This window comes from Coregonus clupeaformis, chromosome 4 (genome assembly GCF_020615455.1).
Source record: "Coregonus clupeaformis isolate EN_2021a chromosome 4, ASM2061545v1, whole genome shotgun sequence".
Lineage (NCBI taxonomy): Eukaryota > Metazoa > Chordata > Actinopteri > Salmoniformes > Salmonidae > Coregonus > Coregonus clupeaformis.
The window spans coordinates 16,708,608-16,736,543 of NC_059195.1; the positions used below are offsets into that span (position 1 = coordinate 16,708,608).

The following is a 27,936-nucleotide window of genomic DNA, read 5'->3' on the forward strand; positions in this document are numbered from 1 at the left end:
AAGGGCTATACCTACTGTAGCAGCACTGATCATTTTCCAAATAAATCCTCCCACTCTCATAAGATATTGTGGATTTTCAAATCACATTTTATTTGTCACATGCTTCGTAGACTAACAGTGAAATGCTTACTTACGGGTCCTTTTCCAACAATGCAGAGTTAAAGATAAGATAAATTTAACATATAAAGTGACAAGGAATAAATACAGTGAATAACAAATACAAATTACGAGTAAAAAATAACATGACTATATACAGGGAGTACCAGTACCGAGTCGATGTGCAGGGGTATGGGGTATTTGAGGTAGCTATGTACTGTACATATAGGTAGAGGTAAATTGACTAGGCAAGAGGATAGATAGACAGTAGCTGCAGCGTATGTGGTGAGTGTGAAAGTGTGTGTGTGGCGTCAGTGTAAGTATGTGTGGTCCAATGTGTGTGCATAGAATCAGTCAGTGCAAGAGAGTTACTGCAAAAAATAGTAAATAAGGACTTGGTCCTGACTTTGGTTTAGTCTTTGTCCTGGAGTTAATTAATAAAAGCCTTCAACTAGAATCTTCAAGTTGATTCTTGACAAAGTGGCAGCATAAAAAATGGCTCTAAATCTCAGGTCCAGGTATGCAGCAAACGTTTTCCCTCTCAGCTGAGGCGTCACTAGGGGGCGCTCAATGCACAGGGGCTTGTCCACTCCACACAAAAACAAGGTCGTTACCAGCACAGCAAAGTCCTAATTAAACCCCGCCTATTTCTACAATTTATCTTATTAAAATCTGATTTTAAACCTAACCAGACTGCTGTGCTAACCTTGACATACACAAATAAATGTATGCACAAATAAATGTATGCACGCATGACGGTAAGTCGCTTTGGATAAAAGCGTCTGCTAAATGGCATATTATTATTATTGACCTTAAATTAAGACTATAAAGCTGCATTTTTACGATATAGCCAATATTTACTTTGTGGCTGTGGTAACTAGTGACAACCCAAGAACACCAGACAGTGTGCCTAAAACAAAGCAAGGTAAGCACAGTTCAATTGTTATCCACGTCGGTATTCGATACTCCAACCATTTAATTGATACATTTGTCTATACAAACCTGGTCCTTTAGATAATGATAATTAAATGGGTATAACTAACAGTCATGACTGCTAAAATGACGTGTCCTTAGCTACACACGGTGATGTTAGCCGTTCTTTTATAACTAGCTCAATCATGTTAGCTAGCTAGCAGTCTGTGTTGAACGAGACGATGAACTTCCTTCCTTATGAAGTTCATATCTAACAAACAATCTTAGATTTTACATTTCTGAGTCCAATATTAGTTAGAATTTAAGATTTTCCTCAATAACATCCAACTAGTTGGAAAAGCATTTCAAAGTAGTGTTGCAGTCGCGTGGGTTTCTTAAATGCACTGCAGCATGCTGGTATGTGCAATTCTTGAGGGCACACTTCAAAGTCGTGATAGAGGGACATGCCACTGATAAACTAAACATAACCTATGGCAATGTCCTTTCGTGTCTAATTTACAGTTTAATGTAATTGTATAGTTTTGATTTGAGTTTTAATACTTGCTTTGATCACTTTCCCCAAATGTGTAGTTTCATCCATTTCCCAGCTACTTCCGTTTGTTATTATTACCGAGTTCATGGTTCATCCAGAGAGGAAGTGGGCATTTCTCATGTTCCCTCTGATTTTCTACAATCTTTGATAGCTCAATGGATATTCGCATGAATTTGCTGTCTCTGAATATGCACTAGTGAGTTTATTTTTTCAATGAAGAGAGGATGCAATTTGAGAGACAGTAATTTCCATGTAAAAGGACCCATGATCAACAACATGTGAAGTTCATAGGAGCACGTCAAATTGGGTGTCAAATGAAATCTGAATATTTTTTATTAAGACAGTGCATTCGGAAAGTATTCAGACCCCTTGACGTTTTCCACATTTTGTTAAGTTACAGCCTAATTCTAAAATTGATTAAATGGTTCCCCCCCTCCTCCATCTACACACAATACCCCAAAATGACAAAGCGAAAACAGGTTTAGACATTTTTGCAAATGTATATAAGCTGGGCATACCTTTATTTGGATAGTTTCTCACATTCTTCTCTGCAGAACCTCTCAAGCTCTGTCAGGTTGGATGGGGAGCGTCACTGCACAGCTATTTTCAGTTCTTTCCAGAGATGTTCGATCGGGTTCAAGTCCAGGCTCTGGCTAGGGAACTCAAGGACATTCAGAGACTTGTCCCAAGCCACTCCTGCATTGTGTTGGCTGTGTGCTTACGGTCGTTGTCCTGTTGGAAGGTGAACCTTCGCCCCAGTCAGGTCCTGAGCTCTCTGGAGCAGGTTTTCATCAAGGATCTCGCTCTACTTTGCTCCGTTCATCTTTCCCTCGATCCTGACTAGTCTCTCAGTCCCTGCCGCTGAAAAACATTCCCACAGCATGATGCTGCCACCACCACGCTTCACCATAGGGATGGTGTCAGGTTTCCTCCAGACGTGATGCTTGGCATTCAGGCCAAAGAGTTCAATCTTGGTTTCATCAGACCAAAGAATCTTGTTTCTCATGGTCTGAGAGTTCTTTAGGTGCCTTTTGGCAAACTCCAAGCGGGCTGTCATGTGCCTTTTTACTGAGGGGTGGCTTCCGTCTGGCCACTCTACCATAAAGGCCTGATTGGTGGAGTGCTGCAGAGATGGTTGTCCTTCTGGAAGGTTCTCCCATCTCCACAGAGGAACTCTGGAGCTCTGTCAGAGTGATCATCGGGTTCTTGGTCACCTCCCTGACCAAGGCCCTTCTCCCCCGATTGCTCAGTTTGACCGGGCGGCCAGCTCTAGGAAGAGTCTTGGTGGTTCCATACTTCTTTCATTTAAGTATGATGGAGGCCACTGTGTTCTTGGGGACCTTCAATGCTGCAGAAATGTTTGGTACCCTTCCCCAGATCTGTGTCTCGACACAATCCTGTCTCTGAGCTCTACGGACAATTCCTTCGACCTCATGGCTTGGTTTTTGCTCTGACATGCACTGTCAACTGTGGGACCTTTATATAGACAGGTGTGTGCCTTTCCAAATCATGTCCAATCAATTGAATTTACCACAGGTGGACTCCAATCAAGTTGTAGAAACATCTCAAGGATGATCAATGGAAACAGGATGTAACTAAGCTCAATGTCGAGTCTCATAGCAAAGGCTCTGAATACGTATGTAAATAAGGCATTTCAGTTTTTTTATTTTATTTTATTTTTTTTATTATTATTTTTTTTTTATTTGGGGGGGAATGGATCAGCTTAATATTGCAGATAGATTGTATCTTCTATCAATGTAATTGTCTGCATCACTTCCAATCCCCCATGTTTTTTTTTAAATGTTTTTTTTTAAATATATATATTCCCCTTTATTACTTTTCAACCCCACCATCCTTTCCCTACTTGGAGTAAATTAGTGAACAACAACGCCCAGGCCTCTACTTCCGGTCTATACTTACTATCTACACCTTATGGACAGAGTTACTTTTACAATAATTCTATTATATATATATATATATATATATATATATATATATATTTTTTTAAATTTATTGCTCCTGAACTTCTTCTACTCTCAACCTCTCCGATCATTTTCATGATGTCCATCCGGTTTGCTTCTATATGCCATATCTTTCTAACTGTGCTCTTTCCCAAAAGCTCCCAACATACAACCTATATACTTATTATGGACACAGTATGCTTACATTATTAGCTATCTTTGTTATTATTTGTTGTTATTTGTTATTAGTCCCATCCTTCAACTCTATTCAATACCTCCCATCTATCTCTTAACACCATCCATATAGGATTTATATTTGCCATATATATTTCAACCGTACTGTGATGTTTTACAAAAAGTTCTGAACCTTTCTATTCTCATTGCTTCTACAGATTGTGAATTAAAAATAAACATTTTTGCTAAAAGTATTATTATATTATTGATTGATTGACTATGACTTTTCAGATCACCCAGTAATGCTATCTGCAAGGTTAGTTCCAGGTAAATATTGCAATCCTTTAGCCATTCCTGGACCTGTGTCCAAAAACAAGCTACAAATGGACAGAACCAAAACAAATGATCTAATGATTCTGTCTCTTCACAGCAAAATCTGCAGAGCTGGGAAGATTGTATCCCCCATATAAATAACATTATATTGGTAGCAAGAATTTTATATAATAATTTAAATTGAAAGATTCTAATTTTTGAATCCGGTGTCGTTTTTGCGTGTCAGTTCATAAACACTATGCCATGGGATCGGTACGTCAAAGATCTCTTCCCAACTATTTTGCAATCTATATGGGACGGCTGTCAATCCTTTGGTCCTTAAGTGAAACTGATATACTTTTTTATTTATCACAGTTTTCCTTAACCAATTATGTTCTTTAATGCAAGGCCGACAGACAAGTTCCTTACTTTCTCCCCCTTCAACTTTCCTCTTCCACTTTTGCGGTAAGGCTGCAATTATTTGGTTGTAATTTTGGGTAGAGCAGACATTTCCATATGTTTTTGTTAGCTGCATGTGCGACATAACTCCACCAGTCCTACCGATGATATCATTTACGAAGATTATACCTTTTTTAAACATTCTGTCAAAAAATAAAGGTTTTTTGTCAATTAGTATATTTGAATTTAACCACAATATTTGTTGCATTATTTGTTCTGTCGTTTCTGGAGGATTAAATTTCTATGGCTTGTTTTAGAAATAGTGACATTTGGGAGATTATTTCCTTTTCAAATAACTGAAAGTGAGAGGTTGTAATCTGAATAAAGGGAAAAAGGCCTTTCTTGAACAGTGGGTGAGACAATCTTACTAATTTGCTTGAGAACCAGTTCGGATTTAAGTATAACTTTTGGATGACTGAAGATTTTAGTGATAGGTCTAATGCTTTAATATTTAATAATTTCTGTCCTCCGAATTCATATTCATTATATAAATATGCTCTTTTAATTTTGTCTGGCTTGCCGTTCCAAATAAAATGGAATATTTTTTTCTCATATAATTTAAAAAACTGTTTGCTAGGCGTAGGCAAGACCATAAGCAAATAGGTAAACTGGGATAATACTAAAGAGTTAATCAGGGTGATTTTTCCACAAATTGACAGGTATTTTCCTTTCCATGGTAGTAAGATCTTATCTATTTTTGCTAACTTTCTATTAAAATTTATTGAAGTGAGATCATTTATTTCCTTTGGGATATGTATTCCAGTATATCCACATCACCATCAGACCATTTTATTGGTAAACTACATGGTAATGTAAAAATTGTATTTTTAGTGATCCAATACGTAATATAGTACATTTGTCATAATTTGGTTTTAATCCAGAGGTTAGAAAATGTATCTAGATCCTCTATGAGGCTGTGGAGGGATTCTAGTTGTGGATCTAAAAGAAAACATGAATCATCTGCGTACAATGACACCTTTGTTTTTAAGCCCTGTATTTCTAATCCCCTGATATTATTGTTGGATCTGATTTTAATAGCTAACATCTCGATGGCCATAATAAATAGATATGCCGATAGTGGACAACCTTGTTTCACTCCTCTTGACAGTTTAAAACTTTCTGAGAAATAGCCATTATTTACTATTTTACACCTAGGGTTACTATACATGATTTTGACCCATTTTATAAGAGATTCTCCAAAATTGAAATGCTCCAGGCATTTATATATAAACCCCAGTCGAACTTTATCAAATGCCTTTTTCGAAGTCTGCTATGAATAGCAGGCCTGGTTTTCCATATTTTCCATAGTGTTCTATTGTTTCCAATACTTGCCTTATATTATCTCCAATGTATCTTCCATGTAAAAAACCTGTCTGATTAGAATGAATAATATCCGACAATACCTTTTTTAATTCTATGCGCTATACATTTTGCTAGGATTTTTGCATCACAACACTGAAGTGTAAGGGGCCTCCAATTTTGTAAATGGACTGGATCTTTATATTTTCCACTTGTATCCTGTTTCAGTAATAATGAGATCAGACCTTCTTCTTGAGTGTCAGATAATCTACCATTTACATAGGAGTGGTTAAAACATGCTCTTAACGGTCCTCTTAGTATATCAAAAAAGGTTTGGTATACCTCGACTGGTATGCCATCCAACCCTGGAGTTTTCCCGGACTTAAAGTCTTTAATTGCATCCAGAAGTTCCTCCTCTGTAATTTCACCTTCACATGAGTCTTTCTGTGTGGCTGTTAATTTGACATTATCAATAGAAAAAACATCTCTACAATTAGCTTCAGTTAGAGGAGATGGAGGCGACTGAAAAGAAAACATATGCTTAAAGTACTTTGTTTCTTCCTTCAAAATATCATTTTGTGAATTATGGGTGACTCCGTCAATTGTAACCAGTTTCATTAAGTTATTTTTGGTAGCATTCCTATGTTGAAGATTAAAAAAAAAATGGTGCATTTTTCCCCATATTCCATCCAGTTTGCTTTATTTTTATAATATATTACACTTGATCTTTCTTGAATAAGTTTCTCCATTTCTTTTTGTTTTTCCTCTAATTTATTCTGAGCCTCTATGTTACAGTTTTTATTGCCATCTATCTGTTCTGTTAGACTTTCTATTTCCTTTCTTAGTATAAACTCTTTTGACCTAAATTGCTTTTGTTTTCGAGATGAGTACTGAATTGCATGGCCTCTAAAGGCACATTTAAAGGTGTCCCATACAATAAGGGGATTCGCTGTACCTATGTTATGTTGGAAAAAGTAAGTTATAAATTCCTTTGTTCTAATTATAAATAAATTATCATCCAATAGGCTTTGATTAAATTTCCAATATCCTCGCCCACGTGGAAATTCAGTAAGAGTAATGTTTATGCCTATTATATGATGGTCCGACCGCATTCTGTCCCCTATCAACACTTTTTTTTACTTTTGGTGCCAACGAGAATGAGATAAGAAAGAAGTCAAGACGACTAGCTTGATTCAGTCTCCGCCATGTATATCTCACTAGATCAGTATATTTAAGCCTCCATATATCTACTAGTTCTAATGTATCCATGACATTCACAATTTCCTTAAGAGCATGTGGGTGATTGTTTGTGGTGTGATTTCCTTTTCGGTCCATTGAGCTATTTAAAACAGTATTATAATCCCCCACCATAATAATATTGTCTTGAGTTGCTTGCAGGCTTGATAATTTATTATATATATTGTCAAAGAATTGTGGATCATCATTATTTGGTCCGTAAAGGTTAATGAGCCATATCTGTTTATGGTCCAATAACATATTTAAAATAATCCATCTACCTTGCGTATCTATTTGGACAATTTGCACATTCGGATCGAAATTACTATTAATTAATATCATCACCCCTTTTGAATTTCTTTGCCCATGGGAGAAGTATATTCCCCCCATTCTTTTTTCCACGCTACTTCATCTCGAATTGTTGAATGAGTTTCCTGTATACAATAGATATTATATTTAGGGGTGTAACGATTCGTTTTAACAACGATTCGATTTGTATCACGATTCGTGGTTGTCGATACGATTCAAGGACGATATTGGTTCATTTAGAACGATACGATCCGAAACGATTCAGTGACTTGAAATCGATTCAGTAACCTTTTAGCCAAAAATTCAACCAGTGTGACTGAAATAAATACCTGGATACTGGACAGTGCAGGTGAAGTTTCCTAGATTCCTGTTTCTTGTAAGGACCGCAATGGTGGCTTGATAATTTCTCGCTCGTCGGCTTCTCCTCTGTCGTCCGCCATGCTATGTTTTGTTGTCTTTGCGCCTTTGCGCTGCTGCTGGCGTGGGGCGATGACGTCACGGATAGGCAGACTGAATCGAGTAATGTTTAAAGCCTTTATCATTAAAAGTGCTAAGAAAAAACATCCATATAAAGTCTGACGTGCTTAAATCCGATGGGTTATTTCCTAGTATCGATACAATCGATGTATTACATTTTAAAACGATGTTAGATTGATATATGTTGTCCAAAAGGCCAACTCGCCGAGCACAGATCGATGTAGTTGGATCATAGGAATATAAATCGATACATCGATGTAGTAGATGGATCGTTACACCCCTAATTATATTCCTTCTCTTTGAGCCATGTAAATATTGTTCTTCTTTTGTTATTATCAGCTAAGCCATTGCAATTTTAACTGGCTATACTTATTTCACCATACACCATAATGAGATACAAGTTTCAAGTCTATTTATCATTATATATGTTTGTAAATTTACCAATAGAAAATAGCGTAATGATTGAGTGTCCATATAGCTGTACCGTGATATTTGCATTGCTACGGAGTAACCCTTCAATTGTTCTCCACTAATTCCCCCGCTAAAGCCCCTCCCCATCCCAAGTTGAGCCGTCATCCCAGTGATCAGCATCCCACCCACGTCCCTCCGTATCCCTAAGGCCCCGAGAGGCCAGGACCCATCCATCGAAAACAGCACACAGTGCCACCCACAAAACAGAAGCAGATTAACCGCCAAAAGCATTTCCAATGCTTTCACCTCTATATATATATATATATATATATAACTATATATTTGTAAATTATGCATATCCTATTTTCCATCATTATCAATTAATATGCGTAATAATGTCGGCAGTTCACGCATAGGATTCTAACATATAACCTGGATTGCCATTGTATTACATTTAATTCATTGACAAGCAATTATTATCCTAGCAAATAATTCCCGTGGTCCATCCCATACCCTCCCCCCCAACATCCCCACCCCCCCACAACAGATGCCAGACAAGCACACACGCACATACTCACATACTCCAACACACTCAACCCCCCTCCTCCACAATCCACCATAAAATCAGATACTCAACGGCTGTTATATCCCAGAGCCCAACTCGAGAAATAACTTGATCTACGAGTGCACATACAGTTAAAGCTGATTGAGAAAGCATGCAGATTGAGCAGAAATTGATAACAATGTGAGATTTGATTAATCTACTTAATCTATGTCAAGTCCTAGGTGATGGAGATCAGATCCACCCTCTTCACCTGAGACACAAACACTCTGATCCCCCTGTTGTAACCATTTTCCCAAGCATCTCCATGTGGTCAGACCTTTGATTATTTTGTGCCACCTGGGCCACAATGATAAACCCCCTCTCTGATTGTCCGAGTGTGACCCCCTCCCCATGGGTTACTGCAGCCAGTGTTGCCAGCACTGCCACTACCTGGGTGGGCGTACCCCACCGGAATCCCCACCGGCTAGGTAAAAGGTCGTCAAGGTTCTCATTAGCAGCTTTGAGAATTTCCTTGTATATTATGCTCTCCCATCAGGGGCTCTGGCTTTGTAGGACCAACCCTGCCAGGCAGGCTCAGAATCTTGAGGGGGCGGTGCTGCTCAAGTAGGTCTCTGACCGCATTTATTTCTCTGTTTAGGCTGCATATTCACAGCAGGTCCATAAAATAGATGGGAACTTCTCTTTTGTGTATGGGTCGCTCAGGTGGGTGTCCAGGTTATAGGGTTAGGGATCTTTCCATCATGATAGGACAATGAATAATTAGATTAGATGTATACTATATTTAAAAATGTATATCCCTCATCTACACAAAATTGAAAGCTCTCTCTCTCACTACCCCTGCTCATAGACCCCCGGTCGGCTCTGGGATATGCAACCATTTCCCCTCTCACTCACTTAACGCCGCACCTTTTCAAACACAAAAATGCACACCACATGGTTGACTGCGGAAGAAATGGGCCGAGCGTGCAAACGCACCCGCATCCACATCTGCCGCAAGGGGGAAAGGACGCCAGAGAGAACACAGGACCAACCACAACAACCATCCGCCAAAACAACAACCTCCCGCCAAAAAAGCCATGTTCTAATTATTTGTATTTAAAGATGTATTATTCTGCTTGTTATATTTACATTTACATTTACGTCATTTAGCAGACGCTCTTATCCAGAGCGACTTACAAACTGAAGGTACGGAGGCACTGCTCCATAGGCAAGCACCATGGTCTTGTAACGGATGCGAGCTTCAACTGGAAGCCAGTGGAGTGTGCGGAGGAGGGGGGTGACGTGAGAGAACTTGGGAAGGTTGAACACCAGACGGGCTGCGGCATTCTGGATGAGTTGTAGGGGTTTAATGGCACAGGCAGGGAGCCCAGCCAACAGCGAGTTGCAGTAATCCAGACGGGAGATGACAAGTGCCTGGATTAGGACCTGTGCCGCTTCCTGTGTAAGGCAGGGTCGTACTCTCCGAATGTTGTAGAGCATGAACCTGCAGGATCGGGTCACCGCCTTGATGTTGGCGGAGAACGACAGGGTGTTGTCCAGGGTCACGCCAAGGCTCTTCGCACTCTGGGAGGAGGACACAACGGAGTTGTCAACCGTGATGGCGAGATCATGGAACGGGCAGTCCTTCCCCGGGAGGAAGAGCAGCTCCGTCTTGCCAGGGTTCAGCTTGAGGTGGTGATCCGTCATCCATACTGATATGTCGGCCAGACATGCAGAGATGCGATTCGCCACCTGGTTATCAGAAGGGGGAAAGGAGAAGATTAGTTGTGTATCGTCAGCGTAGCAATGATAGGAGAGGCCATGTGAGGATATGACAGAGCCAAGTGACTTGGTGTATAGGGAGAAAAGGAGAGGGCCTAGAAATGAGCCCTGGGGACACCAGTGGTGAGAGCACGTGGTGCGGAGACAGCTTCTCGCCACGCCACTTGGTAGGAGCGACCGGTCAGGTAGGGACGCAATCCAGGAGTGAGCCGCGCCGGAGATGCCCAGCTCGGAGAGGGTGGAGAGGAGGATCTGATGGTTCACAGTATCAAAGGCAGCAGACAGGTCTAAAGGACAAGAGCAGAGGAGAGAGAGTTAGCTTTAGCAGTGCGGAGAGCCTCCGTGACACAGAGAAGAGCAGTCTCAGTTGAATGACCAGTCCTGAAACCTGACTGGTTTGGATCAAGAAGGTCATTCTGAGAGAGATAGCAAGAGAGTTGGCTAAAGACGGCACGCTCAATAGTTTTGGAAAGAAAAGAAAGAAGGGATACTGGTCTGTAGTTGTTGACATCAGTGTGATCGAGTGTTGGTTTTTTGAGAAGGGGTGCAACTCTCGCTCTCTTGAAGACAGAAGGGACATAGCCAGCGGTCAAGGATGAGTTGATCAGCGAGGTGAGGTAGGGGAGAAGGTCACCGGAGATGGTCTGGAGAAGAGAGGAGGGGATGGGGTCAAGCGGGCAGGTTGTTGGGCGGCCTGCAGTCATTAGTCGCAAGATTTTATCTGGAGAGAGAGGGGAGAAAGAAGTCAAAGCATAGGGTAGGGCAGTGTGAGCAGGACCAGCAGTGTCATTAGACTTAACAAACGAGGATCGGATGTCGTCAACCTTCTTTTCAAAGTGGTTGCGAAGTCATCCACAGAGAGGGGGGGATTCAGCAGTGAGGAGAATGTGGCAAAGAGCTTCCTAGGGTTAGAGGCAGATGCTTGGAATTTAGAGTGGTAGAAAGTGGCCTTAGCAGCAGAAACAGATGAAGAAAATGTAGAGAGGAGGGAGTGAAAAGATGCCAGGTCGGCAGGGAGTTTAGTTTTCTTCCATTTCCGCTCAGCTGCCCGGAGCTCTGTTCTGTGAGCTCGCAATGAGTCATCAAGCCACGGAGCTGGAGGGGAGGACCGAGCCGGCCTGGAGGATAGGGGACACAGGGAGTCAAAGGATGCAGAAAGGGAGGAGAGGAGGGTTGAGGAGGCAGAATCAGGAGATTGGAGGGAGAAGGATTGAGCAGAGGGTAAGTGATGATAGGATGGAAGAGGAGAGAGTAGTGGGAGAGAGAGAGCGAAGGTTGCGGCGGCGCGTTACCATCTGTGTAGGGGCAGAGTGAGTAGTGTTGGAGGAGAGCGAGAGAGAAAAGGATACAAAGTAGTGGTCGGAGACATGGAGGGGAGTTGCAGTGAGATTAGTAGAAGAGCAACATCTAGTAAAGATGAAGTCAAGCGTATTGCCTGCCTTGTGAGTAGGGGGGACGGTGAGAGGGTGAGGTCAAAAGAGGAGAGGAGTGGAAAGAAGGAGGCAGAGAGAAATGAGTCAAATGTAGACGTAGGGAGGTTGAAATCCCCCAAAACTGTGAAGGGTGAGCCATCCTCAGGAAAGGAACTTATCAAGGCGTCAAGCTCATTGATGAACTCTCCAAGGGAACCTGGAGGGCGATAGATGACAAGGATATTAAGCTTAAATGGGCTAGTGACTGTGACAGCGTGGAATTCAAATGAGGAGATAGACAGATGGGTTAGGGGAAAAATTGAGAATGACCACTTGGGAGAGATGAGGATTCCTGTGCCACCACCCCTCTGACCAGATGCTCTCGGGGTATGCGAGAACACATGGTCAGACGAGGAGAGAGCAGTAGGAGTAGCAGTGTTTTCAGTGGTAATCCATGTTTCCGTCAGCGCCAGGAAGTCGAGGGACTGGAGGGTAGCATAGGCTGGGATGAAGTCAGCCTTGTTGGCGGCAGAACGGCAGTTCCAGAGGCTGCCTGAGCACTGGAACTCCAGGTGTGTGGTGCATGCAGGGACCACCAGGTTAGAGAGGCAGCAGCCACGCGGTGTGAGGCGTTTGTGTAGCCTGTGCGGAGAGGAGAGAACAGGGATAGGCAGAGGCATAGTTGACAGGCTGTAGCAGATGGCTACAATAATGCAGAGGAGATCGGAATGAAATGAACTAAACATCTGGGAAAGGAGAGAGCAGGGCCTCCCTCACCAAAAAAATATAACTCTCCCAACTTCCACCTCAGAAACTATAATTGTTTCACTGAACCACCCGAATAAAACTCTCCCAACTTCCACTTTAGAAATTAGAATTGTTGTAAACTACAGCGGTTCAATGTTTCAATGAATAGACTCAACTTACTTTATTCAGCTAGCTAACTATGACGCCATAGCTAACTAGCATGCTAGCATCCAATAACACACAGTTTAGCACCAATACTTGGTTACAACAAACTACCAATAGTGTGTGAACACACTAAACAGATAATTTGTGTCCATGTCTAGTTCTTTCATAACGCAGCAATGATTAAACGTTGGCTAGCTAGCACAAAGATATTGTATTTAGCTACTACAGTACAGCCAGCTGGTAGTGTTGGCTAGCTAGCAATGGCTGCTGTGTTGACTTTGTTTGAAAAATGGCGTCGCTGCGAACGAATGTAGCTGGCTAAAAGGATATTGTTTTTAGTTGCTACCGTTGCTAATAGCTACTCGCCAGCTAATCCAGGAGGTGAGTTAGCTAGCTAGCTCAGTGCTACACCCGGCACCGCCGAATACAAAAGTAACCTACAATAACTACATACAACAACTACCCACAACAGCCCACGATGCCTACCTATACTACCTAATAATATACAGCCCACGATGCCTACCTATAATACCTAACTACAATCTAAATACATAGTTTAAGCCTTACTCGACAAAGCCCAAGCTATGTATAAAGCCAAACTTACCCGACGCCAGCTGTCTGGGTGGCAGACTGCAATCAGTAGCTGTAATTAAGTACAGCAGCTACCAACCACCTAACGTTAATGCCTCGGATAATGAGGTTAGAAAAACAGCTGAATGGTAGGCAGCTAGCTGGCTCAATCACAGGTACTCTTAAGCGTGAAATAACATTGGAAACAACTAACCACAGTTGCTAAAAGTTACCAGTAGCTACCCGCTAGCTAGCTAGCTAGCTTTGTTGGTCCAAGTAGTGGGTAAGCTGGCCTCGTGCTTCGCCGGGGTCCGCCGAATACAATACTTACCTACAATAATTACCTACAATAACCTACAATAACCTACAATAACTACCTGAGTAAACTACCTATAATACCTAACTACAATACCTACCTACAATCTAAATACATGGTTTAAGCTTTACTCAACACCATATAAGAAGCCAAGCTTACCTCCTGCTAGAGAAAACACAACCTCTCCCGACAACCGCGATACGAAGTCAAAAAAAAAATATATATCGTTTTATCCTTTTATAAAATACTATACGTACTATAAATGTTATTTAATATTACAATCCCTATCATTGCTAGTATCAGGTGCTCCAATATTTGACTCCTCTATTACAACTTTTAGAATAGCCATGGAGTAGTCTTTGTGTCTCTGAACATTTGGTTGTCAATATATAATTTATCCACCACTAGTGCAACACATTTCCCTTTTAATCTGTTTTCCTTGAAGATTGGATACAGAACTTTGCGCCTTTCTACAATCTCCCTCGGGAACTGATCATTCATGCCTATTTTCGTGCCAGCAAGTCTTTTTCCTAGGCTTTTCACCATAGCTTTATCCTTAAAAAAAGCAAATTTGGCAACGATTGGGCGCTCATATTTCTGTCCTCTTTTTCCAAAACGATGTACACGTTCGAGTTGGATTTTATCGACAGCCTCGAGTGGGATTTGTAGCGCTGTATGCAGGAAGTCCTTCATAATATTCTTTGTTATTTCTCCCTCCTTTTCCTGAATACCCGTAAGTACTAGATTTTCCCTCATCGATCTAGTTTGGATGTCTAGTAAGGCTTCTCTCAGAAGATTGTTCTCCTTTTTTAGTTCCCTAACGTCCGTTTCCATTTTAGAGACTGTCACTTTTATTTCTTTGGTTTCTTTCTCCATTACCAAAGCTTTTTCGTCACTCATTTGAAGACTCGCTTTCAACTCTTTTACGTCTTTACTGACCAATTCTAGTATGCGTATGCCCAATTTGTCATTTATCGACTTCAACAGGTCGCTTTCCACACTTACCATACCCAGTGGTGAAAAGCATATATCATCTGTATCAGTCAATGAGTCGCGTTTCCTTTTGGGGATCGGCTCTCCACGCTTGTCTTCAGTCATGTTTGGGTGTTGCTTGTTGTTGTAATATTTGTCGATATATTTCTCTAGCCTTATGATCTTATTTCTGTTATTATCCAGATTGAATTATATTAACTGCGAATATATGAAATGCTAATATTTAGTCTAACTTACTGATTTTGAATATTATGTTTTTATCTTGAGGTGTTTTGTACCGATTTCTATTCAATACGCCATCTTGTCTACGCTTGCCCCGCGTTAATAGGTTAATAGTTTCATTTTTAATACATTTGCTAAAAATTATAAAAACCTGTTTTCGCATTGTCATTATGGGGTATTGTGTGTAGATTTATGAGGAAAATGTTGTATTTAATCCATTTTAGAATAAGGCTGTAATGTAACTAAATGTGGAAAAAGTCAAGGGGTCTGAATACTTGTCGAATGCACTGTATATAAATTTTTCCAAAACGTTCCATCCCCAAAAAATTTGGAAAAAGCTAAGGCTTTGATTTCTGGTCAGATGGGAAAGGGGTCTTTATAAAATATCTACCAGGAAAAAGTCGTAAAAGGTATTATAAATACATCAATACACAATAATGTTGAAGACCCTTGCCAACTAATATCAACAATTTATTTTTAGTATTGAAGAAATATCTCTGCCTTCTGTAAGAAACATTGCCTTGTGCCTTGAAATTCCGTTTCCAAAAACCCACATATTTACATTTAAGTCATTTAGCAGACGCTCTTATCCAGAGCGACTTTAAGATATTTACTCATTTCTCTCCCTCAAGGAGGGAGGATAATGAAAGTTCACAGAAGTAACAAGTAAAGGTAGACCTATCAATTAGTTAATGTTTTTACTGATATGAATTTTGTTTATGAATTAAGTTATTAAATCTCGAAATTCTGTTACCAAATTGGTAACGGAATATCAGCAAAATCTGTAACGGAATCTCTGCAATTGAACAGCATAATACAGTAAAGAAAAGTATAATATGGTTCAGTAGTGTACAGTAGAGAAGTTCAGTATAGTCAGCACAATAGAATAGAGTACAGTAAAGAAAAGTAGAGTACAGTACTGTAAAGTTCAGTACGGTACACAGTAGAGCATACTAGTCGAGTACAATATAATGTACTGTACTAGGCTATACTTTACTGTACTGAACTATACTCTACTGTACTGAACTATACTCTACTTTACTGTACTGAACTCTACTCTACTGTTCTGTGCTGTAATGTACTCTACTCTACTGTACTCTACTGAGATCTATGCTGTATTTTGATGTCCAAACTTGTGAAACATAGACGTATATTATTGGTTCAGATTTGGTCCGGTCCAGACCAACCAAATGTGGTCTTATTTGGGGGCACCTCAAGCTCATTAAAATAGCCAGTGTGTAGAATAATACCCAGATATGCAAAGGAGGATATTGCATATTTATACCTTTTTGTGTACCTATTTAGGATACATCACCATGAAGAGAATTACATTTTTATATCCATAATTATGCATTTCTGTGTAGTACAGATCAGGGACCCATGATGAAATGCAGTTACCGGGTGTAAATCCAGTTACTGTAGTACATTAAAAAGTCAATTTGCCATGTCATAGCTGACACCCCATTCTTTCTGCAGACATCGTTGAATCTTAATTTGGAGCAGATATTTACGTTTTTGGAAAACGTGAACACAAAAAACAGAGGAAGATTTTACTGAAATTCTGTTACCAAATTTGCATCTGCACAGTTCTTCCAGTAAATGTGTTTTTATAAAAATGTCAGTTTAAATTGTTAAAAGTAGTCCTTGTGCATAGATGTATGGTTTGTTAAACTTTGAAATCAATGGTTTTTGTTTGGCGTACATTTTAAGTGAATAATCTGAGTCTCAGCTCAATTCCATTATCGTGGAATTGCCCAGACTTGTCATTATGATTAATCAGAATTTGTTGGTACAATTTGGGTATACCCAGTTTACAGCCGTACAGCCAGCCCCCCTTGGGTTCTCAGCTGATAGTACTGATCACAGCTGGCTCCCTCGAACTACAATCCCAACGCTCTGTTTAATCCCGACGGTTTGTGTCTAAACGAAAATATGCCTCACTTGCGATACAGTTTTGGTAACCTTTGGAACTTTCATATACAGTGCATTCGGAAAGTATTCAGTTTTTCAAAATGTTATGTTACAGACTTATTCAAAAATTTAATTAAATAAATAAAAATCCTCAGCAATCTACACACAATACCGCATAATGACAAAGCAAAAGCAGGTTTTTAGAAATCTTTGAACATTTATTAAAAATAAAAAACAGATACCTTATTTACATAAGTATTTAGACACTTTGCTATGAGACTCGAAATTGAGTTCAGGTACATCCTGTTTCCATTGATCATCCTTGAGATGTTTCTACAACTTGATTGGAGTCCACCTGTGGTAAATTCAATTGATTTGACATGATTTGGAAAGGCACACAACTGTCTATAAAAGGTCCCACAGTTGACAGTGCGTCACAGCAAAATCCAAGCCATGAGGTCGAAGGAATTGTCCGTAGCGCTCCGAGACAGGATTGTGTCGAGGCACAGATCTGGGGAAAGGGTACCAAAACATTTCTGCAGCATTGAAGGTCCCCAAGAACACAGTGGCCTCCATCATTCTTAAATGGAAGAAGTTTGGAACCACCAAGACTTTCCTAATGCTGGCCGCCCGGCCAAACTGCGCGATCGGGGGAGAAGGGCCTTGGTCAGGGAGGTGACCAAGAACCCGATGGTCACTCTGACAGAGCTCTAGCGTTCCTCTGTGGAGATGGGAGAACCTTCCAGAAGGACAACCATCTCTGCAGCACTCTACCAATCAGGCCTTTATGGTAGTGGCCAGACGGAAGCCACTCCTCAGTAAAAGGCACATGACAGCCCGCTTGGAGTTTGCCAAAAGGCACCTAAAGACTCTCAGACCATGAGAAACAAGATTCTCTGGTCTGATGAAACCAAGATTGAACTCTTTGGCCTGAATGCCAAGCATCACGTCTGGAGGAAACCTGACACCATCCCTACGGTGAAGCATGGTGGTGGCAGCATCATGCTGTGGGGATGTTTTTCAGCAGCAGGGACTGGGAGACAAGTCAGGATCGGGGCAAAGTAAAGCGAGATCCTTGATGAAATCCTGCTCCAGAGCACTCAGGACCTCAGACTGGGGCGACGGTTCACCTTCCAACAGGACAACGACCCTAAGCACACAGTCAAGACAACGCAGGAGTGGCTTCGGGAAAAGTCTCTGAATGTCCTTGAGTTGCCCAGCCAGAGCCCGGACTTGAACCCGATCTAACATCTCTGGAGAAACCTAAAAATAGCTGTGCAGCAACGCTCCCCATCCAACCTGACAGAGTTTGAGAGGATATGCAGAGGAGAATGGGAGAAACTCCCCAAATACAGGTGTGCCAGGCTTGTAGTGTCATACCCAAGAAGACTCGAGGCTGTAGTCACTGCCAAAGGTACTTCAACAAAGTACTGAGTAAAGGGTTTGAATGCTTATGTAAATGTGATATTTCAGTTAAAAAATATATATAAATTAGCAAACATTTCTAAAAACCTGTTTTTGCTTTGTCATTATGGGGTATTGTGTGTAGATTGATGAGGAAAAAAAGCAATGTAATACATTTTTGAATAAGGCTGTAACATAACAAAATGTGGAAAAAGTAAAGGGGTCTGAATACTTTCCGAAGGCGCACTGTAAGCGAGAAAGAATCTTTCAAATACAAAAGATACAATTACTGTGCGCAGTCTAGCAAAGATGCACCCTAAACTGCATACAATAATGTATAAAAATGATTTCTCGCTTATACTAAAGTTACATTCCAAGTGTTTTCAAAACTGTTTCGCGTGCGAGGCGTATTTGTGTTTAGACTGAGCATTTTGGGAGCGTCGGCAAAATCCCCTCAGGCTACAGACAGCTTTGTGAATAGATGGTATAATGTTTAATAACATTTACAGTCTATTTGAATGGGCTAGGTATCCCATAATAAAAATTGATTGACGGTTTCTTGCCTGGTTTTCCCAGTCCACAGTCTAAATGAGAGGATTACGACACCTCTCCCTAGCCTCAGTGGCTATGGTTTGGGGCAGGGTTCCCTGCAGACTAAACAGCAGAGGGGGACGACCCCCTGCTCCTTTGGGAGCAAGGATTCTGACCAACTCTGAGGACATCTTCCAGCATAACATGTGGTATGTGTTTGCACATCTATTATTTTTATTTAATGCAACTTTCAATGTGAAGTCTGAAGTTGATAATATACTGTGTCAAAGGGCACAGCAGTGTATTTTGGGTCAAGCATACAGTACATTCATGTTGAAATGATTGTGTTTTAGGGACCATGTGAAATGGTCTGAGGAAGAGAAAGAAAAAGCCAGACAAAAGGCAGACGATAATTCTAGCTTACGCATTCCATTAGAAGAGCAAGGTAGCCCTTTTCTAAACGTTCCTAGCAAATTATGTTCTTAATTTTGATTATATGAAAACTAATATTTCTGTTGTTTTTGTTCTTCATCCCCCACTCAGGCAAATATGACGTAGACGCCTGTAAATACTGGGACAGCTTTTATGAGATGCACCAGGACAAGTTCTTTAAAGATCGCAAGTGGCTGTTCTTGGAGTTCCCAGAGCTTCTTCCTTTGGGGCCAGAGAGCAGTGCTACTGAGGAGAGACAGTGTGGGCTGCGGGCCACATGCCCAGAGCCTGGTGTGTCTGGCAGGGACACAGAGATGGGGAAGCAGCGGCAGCATGCACCCAGTCACCAGCACATAGATCCACTGACTAGTGATTGCCAGCAGTCCTGTAATCAAGATGGGAGAGACACTGCAGAGGCTGCAAGGCAGACCAGCTCTTTCCCAGGCGAACATGCAACTTTCAGGATCTTAGAGGTATTTTCATTTTGCTTTTATTCCTTACCCCCCACACTGTTCACATATTATGTAGTTAGAATGCTTGTGTGTAGTTAGAACTTTGGTGTTGATTTCACTGGCTCAGTAGTTGAGTCAAATGTCTATTTTGACAGAATGTTATTTTTGTCATAGGTTGGATGTGGGGCTGGTAACAGTGTGTATCCTATTGTCAGTTCTATTAAGTAAGTACAACATCATTACATATGTTTTATCCAGTCTAATTATATTTTATATTGTTATACACTCGGATCAGAAAAACTGATTGATGCATGACATCACAAACTGAGCCTGTGGTGTTCAATGGTTGATAAAAATAGAAATAAACCTAATTCTAGAATAACATTGTCTCTCTTGAAGGCAAATGTTTTGATATTTACTTTGTTATGCAGACAACCTCTGCCAAAGAATGATGTCATCTTGCATAGAACATTTTGTCCAGAGGACATGGCAAGGCTAGGAGAGGAAAGTAAGGAGGAGGAAGTGTTTAACCTTGATCTGCATGTATAATCCTATGAATGACTCTTCAATGAAATGGAAAGTATGTTATCTTATAGCCAATGTATTAGTCCCTCAGTCTCCCTGCTGGGTGTGTGATTAAGAGCTTTTTTGTTCAGTAAATATTTACTGATTGCTACTGTAGATCTTATACAGTTAAGTCAATGAATGCCAATCTACCTGTCATTATACACTTAAATCTTATATCCCTACTCCACACCCCTTGACTTTTTCCACATTTTGTTGTGTTACAGCCTGAATTGAAAATGGATTAAATTGAGATTTTGTGTCACTGGCCTACACACAATACCCCATAATGTCAAGGTGGAATTATATTTTTAGACATTTTTACAAATTAATAAAAAATTAAAAGCTGAAATGTCTTGAGTCAATAAGTATTCAACCCCTTTGTTATGGAAAGCCTAAATAAGTTCAGGAGTAAACATTTGCTTAACAAGTCACATAATAAGTTGCATGGACTAACTCTGTGCAATAATAGTGATTAACATGATTTTTGAGTGACTACCTCATCCCTGTTCCCCACACATACAATTATCTGTAAGGTCCCTCAGTCGAGCAGTGAATTTCAAACACAGATTCAACTACAAAGATCAGGCTGTTTAGCAATGATCAACAACCAACTTGACAGAGCTTGAAGAATTTTAACAAGAATAATGTGAAAATATTGTACAATCCAGGTGTGCAAAGCTCATAGAGACTCACAGCTGTAATCGCTGCCAAAGGTGATTCTAACACTAAGGGGTGTGAATACTTATGTAAATGAGATATTTCTGTATTTCATTTTCAATAAATTTGCTAACATTTCTAAAAGCTATTTTTCACTGTCATTATGGGGTATTGTGTGTAGATGGGTGAGAAATATATTTAATCAATTTTGATTTCAGGCAGAAACACAACAAAATGTGGAATACAGTGAATTCGGAAAGTATTCAGACCCCTTGACATTTTCCAAATTTTGTTACGTTACAGCCTTATTCTAAAATTGATTTAAACGTTTTTTTCCCCTCATCAATCTACACACAATACCCCATAATGACAAAGCAAAAAAAGGTTTGCAGAAATGTTTGCAAATATACTACAAATAAAAAACGGAAATATCACATTTACATAAGTATTCAGACCCTTTACTCAGTACTTTGTTGAAGCACCTTTGGCAGCGATTACAGCGCTGCGTGCTTAGGGTCGTTGTCCTGTTGGAAGGTAAACCTTTGCCCCAGTCGGAGGTCCTGAGCGCTCTGGAGCAGGTTTTCATCAAAGATCTCTCTGTACTTTGCACCGCTCATCTTTGCCTCGATCCTGACTAGTCTCCCAGTCCCTGCCGCTGAAAAACATCCCCACAGCATGGTGCTGCCACCCATGCTTCACCATAAGGATGGTGCCAGGTTACCTCCAGACGTGATGCTTGGCATTCAGGCCAAAGATTTCAATCTTGGTTTCATCAGACCAGAGAATCTTGTTTCTCATGGTCTGAGAGTCTTTAGGTGCCTTTTGGCAAACTCCAAGCGGGATGTCATGTGCCTTTTACTGAGGAGTGGCTTCCGTCTGGCCACTCTACGATAAAGGCCTGATTGGTGGAGTGCTGCAGAGATGGTTGTCCTTCTGGAAGGTTCTCCCATCTCCACAGAGGAGCTCTGTCAGAGTGACCATCGGGTTCTTGGTCACCTCCCTGACCAAGGCCCTTCTCCCCCGATTGCTCAGTTTGGCTGGGCGGCCAGCTCTGGTGTGTTTGTTGTGAAAATGATATAAAATGAAGCTGACAAGTTCTCTATCTGTGTTGCTGTCTTATAGAGGGACAGGGGCATTCTTATACTGCTGTGACTTTTCTCCTCGTGCTGTCCAGCTGGTCAAGGTAAGCTCTCAAAGATCTAGATACAATTTTCCAAACAAGTGAGATTCTTACAAAAAACATTGGAAACAGATTGAAATCTGGTTGAAATTGCATCATTACAAACGGGTTGAAATCTGGGTGAAATAACGTCATTACAAACAGGTTATTACATCACGGTCAAGCTACTTGTTTGTCTTGTTTTTCACATTATCTTTCTTTTCTACTCAAAATGTCTGCCATCTCACCTTGCTTGATTCGAGGCCTGGTGGACATTTGATGCTCTTGGAATTGACAGTCTTTTATCAAATGGCCATGACCAGCAGTCCTGACATTATTACAATAATGTCAGCAGTCTTGACATTATTGTATAGGGTCCTTGAGATGCAGAGCAATTCTCTTTAATCTGAGACTAGAGCAATCTACTAGGAACAGACTGTGTACCCTCATTAGAGGTTGTTACATTTATCCTTCTCTGTTTTCAGTTGCTTTGCGATTTATGGGTGCAATCCTTTCCAAGCCTATTTAAGAGCTTAATATGATGTTGCTCAATTAATGCTACGTATCTACTCATGAAACTCTAGGAAAACACCTCGATTTTTTCACATTGCTAAGACTATTGCCGGCTTGAAGTAACTACCTCATAATAGCTAAATTATGTAATTCTGTCAAACTATACTGTAAAGTTCTGGTGTGTTTACGGGTGCCTTCAGTTATATGCACCTTTTACTGTAAGGTCTTGCCACAACGGCTTATGTTTTTTTAGTGGGGAGTGGTTCAGTTTCCAAGAGTATTATTCATCCCCTTTTAACCTGATAATGGTAATGTTCTTTCAGCAACTGTAAGAAAATAAGTGAAAAATAGTTTTTCATTCAAAATTGCTTACATTCAACATGCCTTGTTATCTTTTTGCATAATGCATAATCGATGTATGTTTGTCAAATCAAATTGAACAAAAATTGTCACATGCTTTTTAAACTTGCTTACGGTCCTTTTCCAACAATGCAGAGTTGAAGATAACAAAAATGTAAAGTAGAAATATAAATAACGACACAAGGAATACATAAACAGTGAATAACGAATAACAATAATGTGTAAATATAACCTGGCTATATAAATCAAATAAAATCAAATTTTATTGGTCACATACACATATTTAGCAGATGTTATTGCGGGTGTAGTGAAATGCTTGTGTTCCTAGCTCCAACAGTGCAGTAGTATCTAACAATACACACAAATCTAAAAGTAAAATAATGGAATTAAGAAATATATACACTACCGTTCCAAATTTTGGGGTCACTTAGAAATGTCACTTTTTTTGTCCATTAAAATAACATCAAATTGATCAGAAATACAGTGTGGACATTGTTAATGTTGTAAATGGCTATTGTAGCTGGAAACGGCTGATTTAAAAAAAAATGTAATATCTACATAGGCATACAGAGGCCCATTATCAGCAACCATCAGTCCTGTGTTCCAATGGCACGTTGTGTTTGCTAATCCAAGTTTATCATTTTAAAAGGCTAATTGATCATTAGAAAACCCTTTTGCAATTATGTTAGCACAGCTGAAAACTGTTGTGCTGATTTAAAGAAGCAATAAAACTGGCCTTCTTGAGACTAGTTGAGTATCTGGAGCATCAGCAATTGTGGGTTCGATTACAGGCTCAAAATGGCCAGAAACAAAAAACTTTCTTCTGAAACTCGTCAGTCTATTCTTGTTCTGAGAAATGAAGACTATTCCATGTGAGAAATTGCCAAGAAACTGAAGATCTCGTACAACGCTGTGTACTACTCCCTTCACAGAACAGGGCAAACTGGCTCTAACCAGATTAGAAGGAGGAGTGGGAGGCCCCGGTGCACAACTGAGCAAGAGGACAAATACATTAGTGTCTAGTTTTAGAAACAGGCGCCTCACAGGTCCTCAACTGGCAGCTTCATTAAATAGTACCCGCAAAACACCAGTCTCAACGTCAACAGTGAAAAGGCGACTCCGGGATGCTGACCTTCTAGGCAGAGTTGCAAAGAAAAAGCCATATCTCAGACTGCCCATCTTAATCTTTTATTTTTATTGGCCAGTCTGAGATATGGCTTTTTCTTATTGCTTCTTTAATCAACACAACAGTTTTCAGCTGTGCTAACATAATTGCAAAAGGGTTTTCTAATGATCAATTAGCCTTTTAAAATGATAAACTTGGATTAGCAAACACAACGTGCCATTGGAACTCAGGACTGATGGTTGCTGATAATGGGCCTCTGTACGCCTATGTAGATACCCCATTAAAAACCAGCCGTTTCCAGCTACAATAGCCATTTACAACATTAACAATGTCTACACTGTATTTCTGATCAATTTGATGTTATTTTAATGGACAACAAAATTGCTTTTCTTTCGAAAACAAGGACATTTCTAAGTGACCCCAAACTTTTGAATGGTAGTGTATATATTAGGAAAGCAGTATCTAAACATTATTAAAGTGACTAGCGTTCCATTATTAAAGTGGCCAGTGATTCCATGTCTATGTATATAGGGCAGCAGCCTCTAAGGTGCAAGGTTGAGTAACCGGGTGGTAGCCTGCTAGTGATGGCTATTTAACAGTCTGATGGCCTTGAGATAGAAGCAGTTTTTCAGTCTCACGGTCCCAGCTTTGATGCACCTGTACTGACCTCGCCTTCTGGATGATAGCGGGGTGAACAGGCCGTGTCTCGGGTGGTTGATGTCCTTGATGATCTTTTTGGCCTTCCAGTGACATCGGGTGCTGTAGGTGTCCTGGAGGTGTCCTGGAGGGCAGGCAGTGTGCCCCCGGTGACGCGTTGGGCAGACCGCACCACCCTCTGGAGAGCCCTGTGGTTGCGGGCGGTGCAGTTGCCGTACCAAGCGGTGATACAGCCCGACAGGATGCTCTCAATTGTGCATCTGTAAAAGTTTGTAAGGGTCTTAGGGGCCAAGTCGAATTTCTTCAGCCTCCTGAGGTTGAAGAGGCACTGTTGCGCCTTCTTCACCATTTCAGATTGTCAGTGATGTGTACGCCGAGGAACATGAAGCTTTCCACCTTCTCCACTGCGGTCCCGTCGATGTGGATAGGGGCGTGCTCCCTCTGCTGTTTCCTGAAGTCTACGATCAGCTCCTTTGTTTTGTTGACGGTTATTTTCCTGGCACCACTCCGCCAGGGCCCTCACCTCCTCCCTGTAGGCTATCAAGTCATTGTTGGTAATCAGGCCTACTACTTGTGTCTTCTGCAAACTTGATGATTGAGTTGGAGGCGTGTGTGGCCACGCAGTCATGGGTGAACAGGGAGTACAGGAGGGGGCTGAGCACGCACCCTTGTGGGGCCCCTGTATTTGTATTTATTATGGATCCCCATTAGCTGCTGTGTGTGTATGCATGTGTCTGCGCCTATGTTTGTGTTGCTTCACAGTCCCCGCTCTTCCATAAAGTGTATTTGTATCTGTTTTTTAAATCTGAATCTACTGCTTGCATTAGTTACCTAATGTGGAATAGAGTTCCATGTAGTCATGGCTCTCTGTAGTACTGTGCGCCTCCCATAGTCTGTTCTGGACTTTGGGACTGTGAAGAGACCTCTGGTGCCATGTCTTGTGGGGTATGCATGGGTGTGTGCTAGTTGTTTAAACAGACAGCTCGGTGCTTTCAACATGTCAATACCTCTCACAAATACAAGTAGTGATGAAGTCAATCTCTCCTCCACTTTGAGCCAGGAGAGATTGACATGCATATTATTAATGTTTGCTCTCTGTGTACATCCAAGGGCCAGCCGTGCTGCCCTGTTCTGAGCCAATTGCAATTTTCCTAAGTCCCTCTTTGTGGCACCTGACCACACGACTGAACAGGAGTCCAGGTGCGACAAAACTAGAGCCTGTAGGACTTGCGTTGTTGATAGTACTGTGAAGAAGGTAGAGCAGCGCTTTATTATGGACAGACTTCTCCCCATCTTAGCTACTGTTGTATCAATATGTTTTGACCATGACAGTTTACAATCCAGGGTTACTCCAAGCAGTTGAATCACCTCAACTTGCTCAATTTCCACATTATTTATTACAAGATTTAGTTGAGGTTTAGTGAATGATTTGTCCCAAAATACAATGCTTTTAGTTTTTGAAATATATTGGACTAACTTATTCATTGCCACCCATTCTGAAACTAACTGCAGCTCTTTGTTAAGTGTTGCAGTCATTTCACTCGCTCTAGTAGCTGACGTGTATAGTATTGAGTCATCCGCATACATAGACACACTGGCTTTACTCAAAGCCAGTGGCATGTTGTTAGTAAAGATTGAAAAAAGTAAGGGGCCTAGACAGCTGCCCTGGGTAATTCCTGATTCTACCTGGATTATGTTGGAGATGCTTCCATTAAAGAACACCCTCTGTGTTCTGTTAGACAGGTACAGTGGGGAAAAAAAGTATTTAGTCAACCACCAATTGTGCAAGTTCTCCCACTTAAAAAGATGAGAGAGGCCTGTAATTTTCATCATAGGTACACATCAACTATGACAGACAAAATGAGAAAAAAAAATCCAGAAAATCACATTGTAGGATTTGTAATGAATTTATTTGCAAATTATGGTGGAAAATAAGTATTTGGTCAATAACAAAAGTTTCTCAATACTTTGTTATATACCCTTTGTTGACAACGACACAGGTCAAACGTTTTCTGTAAGTCTTCACAAGGTTTTCACACACTGTTGCTGGTATTTTGGCCCATTCCTCCATGCAGATCTCCTCTAGAGCAGTGATGTTTTGGGGCTGTCGCTGGGCAACAGACTTTCAACTCCCCTCCAAAGATTTTCTATGGGGTTGAGATCTGGAGACTGGCTAGGCCACTCCAGGACCTTGAAATGCTTCTTACGAAGCCACTCCTTCGTTGCCCGGGCGGTGTGTTTGGGATCATTGTCATGCTGAAAGACCCAGCCACGTTTCATCTTCAATGCCCTTGCTGATGGAAGGAGGTTTTCACTCAAAATCTCACGATACATGGCCCCATTCATTCTTTCCTTTACACGGATCAGTCGTCCTGGTCCCTTTGCAGAAAAACAGCCCCAAAGCATGATGTTTCCACCCCCATGCTTCACAGTAGGTATGGTGTTCTTTGGATGCAACTCAGCATTCTTTGTCCTCCAAACATGACGAGTTGAGTTTTTTACCAAAAGTTATATTTTGGTTTCATCTGACCATATGACGTTCTCCCAATCCTCTTCTGGATCATCCAAATGCACTCTAGCAAACTTCAGATGGGCCTGGACAAGCAGGGGGACACGTCTTGCAGTGCAGGATTTGAGTCCCTGGCGGCGTAGTGTGTTACTGATGGTAGGCTTTGTTACTTTGGTCCCAGCTCTCTGCAGGTCATTCACTAGGTCCCCCCGTGTGGTTCTGGGATTTTTGCTCACCGTTCTTGTGATCATTTTGACCCCACGGGGTGAGATCTTGCGTGGAGCCCCAGATCGAGGGAGATTATCAGTGGTCTTGTATGTCTTCCATTTCCTAATAATTGCTCCCACAGTTGATTTCTTCAAACCAAGCTGCTTACCTATTGCAGATTCAGTCTTCCCAGCCTGGTGCAGGTCTACAATTTTGTTTCTGGTGTCCTTTGACAGCTCTTTGGTCTTGGCCATAGTGGAGTTTGGAGTGTGACTGTTTGAGGTTGTGGACAGGTGTCTTTTATACTGATAACAAGTTCAAACAGGTGCCATTAATACAGGTAACGAGTGGAGGACAGAGGAGCCTCTTAAAGAAGAAGTTACAGGTCTGTGAGAGCCAGAAATCTTGCTTGTTTGTAGGTGACCAAATACTTATTTTCCACCATAATTTGCAAATAAATTCATTAAAAATCCTACAAAGTGATTTTCTGGATTTTCTTTT

At 41.0% G+C, this 27,936-nt stretch overlaps 1 protein-coding gene across 2 annotated transcripts in view; it reads left to right on the plus strand.

Moving 5' to 3' along the window:
• Nucleotides 1-266: 266 nt before the first annotated feature.
• The window catches only part of mettl8 (methyltransferase 8, methylcytidine), a 44,040-nt gene continuing 16,370 nt past the window's right edge, over nt 267-27,936 (plus strand). The window contains exons 1-6 of one of the 2 annotated variants that reach the window (XM_041865264.2): nt 267-1,021; nt 18,842-19,005; nt 19,150-19,241; nt 19,340-19,701; nt 19,855-19,904; nt 22,027-22,087. In XM_041865264.2, the coding sequence (XP_041721198.1) occupies nt 18,854-19,005; nt 19,150-19,241; nt 19,340-19,701; nt 19,855-19,904; nt 22,027-22,087 (717 nt within the window). In that variant the 5' untranslated portion in view covers nt 267-1,021; nt 18,842-18,853. The remainder of the gene's footprint in view (nt 1,022-18,841; nt 19,006-19,149; nt 19,242-19,339; nt 19,702-19,854; nt 19,905-22,026; nt 22,088-27,936) is intronic. The other variant, XM_041865272.2, reaches the window with a different exon arrangement.